The 3499-nt window shown below is 36.8% G+C and overlaps 1 protein-coding gene across 1 annotated transcript; it reads left to right on the top strand.

The window, feature by feature from the left end:
- Nucleotides 1-2254: 2254 nt before the first annotated feature.
- On the top strand, nucleotides 2255-2935 carry LOC134266838 (dynein axonemal heavy chain 6-like; the record flags this gene model as incomplete). The annotated part of the gene is made up of 2 exons (XM_062749052.1): nucleotides 2255-2523; nucleotides 2792-2935. Coding segments are annotated over exons 1-2 (327 nt in total), but the record flags the coding sequence as incomplete, so codon positions are not given.
- Between the last annotated feature and the right edge of the window lie 564 nt (nucleotides 2936-3499).

The raw sequence follows: 3499 nt of genomic DNA, 5'->3' as shown, positions 1-3499 counted from the left end.
TTAAAAGATATGATACAAAATGTCTCAAAAAATCACTCATAAAACGTGTCCTAAATTTTGACCCCTACCGAGCTTCCATACTAGGCACTTCCGGAAAATATCCTGACCCAGGTGCAACATGGCAACATGTCCTCTATCATCACTCAAAATTTCAGCTTTCTAGCTTGAGCCGTTTTTGAGTTCCATCACAGACAAGGAGGTCCTCCAAATTTTGATCAAAGGGCGATAACTCCCGACCGGAAGTGAATTTCCAAAAAATAATTTGCCGGAATTAACTTCAGATGACAACGCATCGACTGTGAAAATTTGAAGCAAATCGAACGACTCATCTCCGAGAAATCGTCTGCACAAATTTTGTAAGAAGAAAAAAGAATAAAAATAATAATAAAGGTAAAAAAGAAACCGAAGAATAATAGAAGGGTCTTCCGCTGAAGACGGAAGACCCTAAAAATAGTGGAAAAGAAACCTAAGAATAACAGTAAGGTCTTCCGCTGAAGACGGAAGACCTTAAAAAGAAACAGTAGAATCACTATAAGGTCTTCCGTCTGAAACGGAAGACCTTAATAAGAAACAGAGTAAAAGCAATATGTTCCCCAACTTCGTTTGGGGAACATAACTAGAGCCGAGCTCGTTGCAAAGCAACGAGTAGGTCTTCCGTCCTGTTTTACCGGAAGTGGCTTTCATTTTTAACAAAAATGATAAATATTGCCAAAAAATGGTTTGAATCCCCTAAAGGTATGTTAATTAATGCTAAAATATGCAAATTTTTGCTACTTCCGGTTTAACCGGAAGTGATGACGACGGACGGAAAATTAATTTTTAAGCTCCCAGAGACATATTTTACCCAAAAACTTGACAAGAACGGCAAAAATACGCGTTTTTGACTACTTCCGGTTTGACCGGAAGTGACGACGACGGACGTTTTTTGACGACACAAATAGATTAAGCTTGGCATTTTGAACAACTTTGCTTCTTTGACGTATTACAAATTCTCAAGACTTTTTGAGATATAAAGAAAAAAGTTTTGGCCCCTCCTGGCCCTTAATTTAAGGGGCCAGCCCTTTACTCGAGATGTCATTTGAAAGATCTTATAATTCTACACCTTTTTTGTTCTACATGCTTTAACAAAATATTTCTTGGTAAAAAGTTATTGTAGAAAAGGTGGTAAAAATTTTGAAAATCTTGATAGGTCTATTTTCGGGCCATAGCGAGCGTCGGCGCTTCGTACTTCCGGTAGTTGTGATATACTAAGTGCACTTCTCCAAAGGTTGCTCTAAGCATCAGTGAAAATTTCATGCTTCTGTGTTAAGAGCTTTTTGAGAAAACTGCCGGACAAAGTGACCCTCTTAAAATCACTAAATCACCAAAAACTCCGAACCGGAAGTGACGTCATCAAAATAAAAAAATATATGTCTAGACTTTTTAATGTTCTATCAGACCTGAAAGTTTCATGAAAATCGATCGAGCCGTTCTTGAGAAATCGCGCGCACAAAATCGGTAAGAAAAAAAAACAATAATAAAAATAGTGGAAAAGAAACCTAAGAAAAATAACAATAAGGTCTTCCGCTGAAGACGGAAGACCTTAATAATAATAAGAAACCGAGTAAAAACAATATGTTCCCAAACTCTGTTTGGGAAACATAATAATAAGAAACCGAGTAAAAACAATATGTTCCCAAACTCCGTTTGGGGAACATAATTATCTATAACGCTATAAAGGCCTAGGGATATCTAATTCATCCTTGAACCAATGTGACTCTAGCTAAGGACTTAGTTACATTTTACAGAATTTAGATCGTGTCCTAAACAAAAAAATGAGACTGCAGGAGCAGTCCGGGATTAAACCCTAAGAGCTAAGAAGAGAAAGCTTGAACCTTTGGGTTCTTTGGCCTAGAGAGTGACTTGAAATTGCCGCTGTTACCGTTTATATATAAACTCTGACCAATAAAAATCATTCTAACAAAGTAGCTTTGAAATAGTAATGTGAATATCTAAAATGACTTCTGATATGTTCTAAGTACTATCTGTCAACCAATGAAAAGTCAGGATACAAAATAAGTTCGGAATGACAGCCAAAATGGAGGTAAATTTAACTTGAGCACATGTGAAAACAAATAAAGTTACAAAAACGGGACTTTGAACATCAGGGATGACTATCGGAAAATGTATAAACTTTAAGGTAATTTAAGGCACTAAATATGCTAATAAAGACAAATTAAATATTCAATAAAAACCAAAACCGTCACATTAGAATGTCTTTATGTCCAATGTAAGAAAATTTTCATATAGATCCTGGATTCCACTGCAGAGTAAGATAAGGTGCAGGGTATTCTGAAGAGAATGCTGAACCAGATTGAGGGTCTACAGAAACAGGCCTTCACCTACAAGTCCTACCAGAAGAACTTCAAGGTCGAGGTCACCAAGTACGACGCTCTGGAGGAAGTCCACGCGGAACTGAAGCTCAAGGAACTGCTGTGGACCGCCATTGATGAGTGGGATGGCCATATCAATGAGTGGATGAATGTAAGTGGAATACATGGGGGAACAGGGGTTGGAAAGTTTAAAAAAAAAAGAGAATGCATTCTTCCTAGGGTTAGCTGGTAAAAGCAATAATTGTTGTGTAATAAATTTGATAAATCAGATGATATTTAGAGTTATTTCTTATGTGAATTTAATTCAATCATATTGGTTTTAGCTAGATATTGATTAGTAAATTTTTAGACATTGGAAATACCGAGGGCAGGGGCATGTAAACAGATGATAAACATATTTCAAATTAATATCATTGTAGGTTCCATTTGAGACCTTGGACCCAGAGCAGATGAACAACACAACCATGAAGTTTGCCAAGTCTGTGATGCAGCTGGAGAAAGGTCTGCCACCTAATGGTGTTGTCCCCATGCTGAAAGAATGCGTGGAAACCATGAGAGACAGGGTAGGTCATTTCATGTTGACTGCAAGGCATCAATATTTGTTTGAATAGGATAAGGGACTTCTTTTAAAATTATGTAACCCGTCGGTAGAGATCAGAACAGAATACAGAGTTCTTGGGTTTTGATATTTTATTAGTCAGCCCGCGGGCTGACTAGTTATGGTACGAAGAACTTCCAATGCGCTTGCGTGACCTGGAATTCTGGGAGTGGTTCTGCAGTAAATCACGCCTGCTAATTTTATTTCAGTAAAATCAATATAGATTGTAAACCAACAAATCCCTATTAAACACCAAAGTAATCTGTAAATTTAACTCAAAAAGGAATTTCCCGATGCTTATTTTTGTATAGAAGGTTTCAAACAGTTAACTGGTTCGCAGTAATTTAACTGGTTCGCACATGTGATCATGTGTTCTACGCAGCGAAGCATATAGTTGCTACTGTTGGATGAATTTAGTGTTTGACGCGTAAATTTGAGCTCTTTTATAAAATATATTGAAAGTATTTTTACTTATGTATATAAATCTACAGCACAAACATTGGTTTATTACATATTTTTAGCTTTTCAG

Source organism: Saccostrea cucullata, unplaced genomic scaffold (assembly GCF_032062105.1).
Source record: "Saccostrea cucullata isolate Sc308-1 unplaced genomic scaffold, CSIRO_AGI_Scuc_v1 ctg6854, whole genome shotgun sequence".
Classification (NCBI taxonomy): Eukaryota; Metazoa; Mollusca; class Bivalvia; order Ostreida; family Ostreidae; genus Saccostrea; species Saccostrea cuccullata.
The sequence above is the reverse complement of the archived record's forward strand: the minus strand, read 5'-3'. Positions and strand labels throughout refer to the sequence as shown.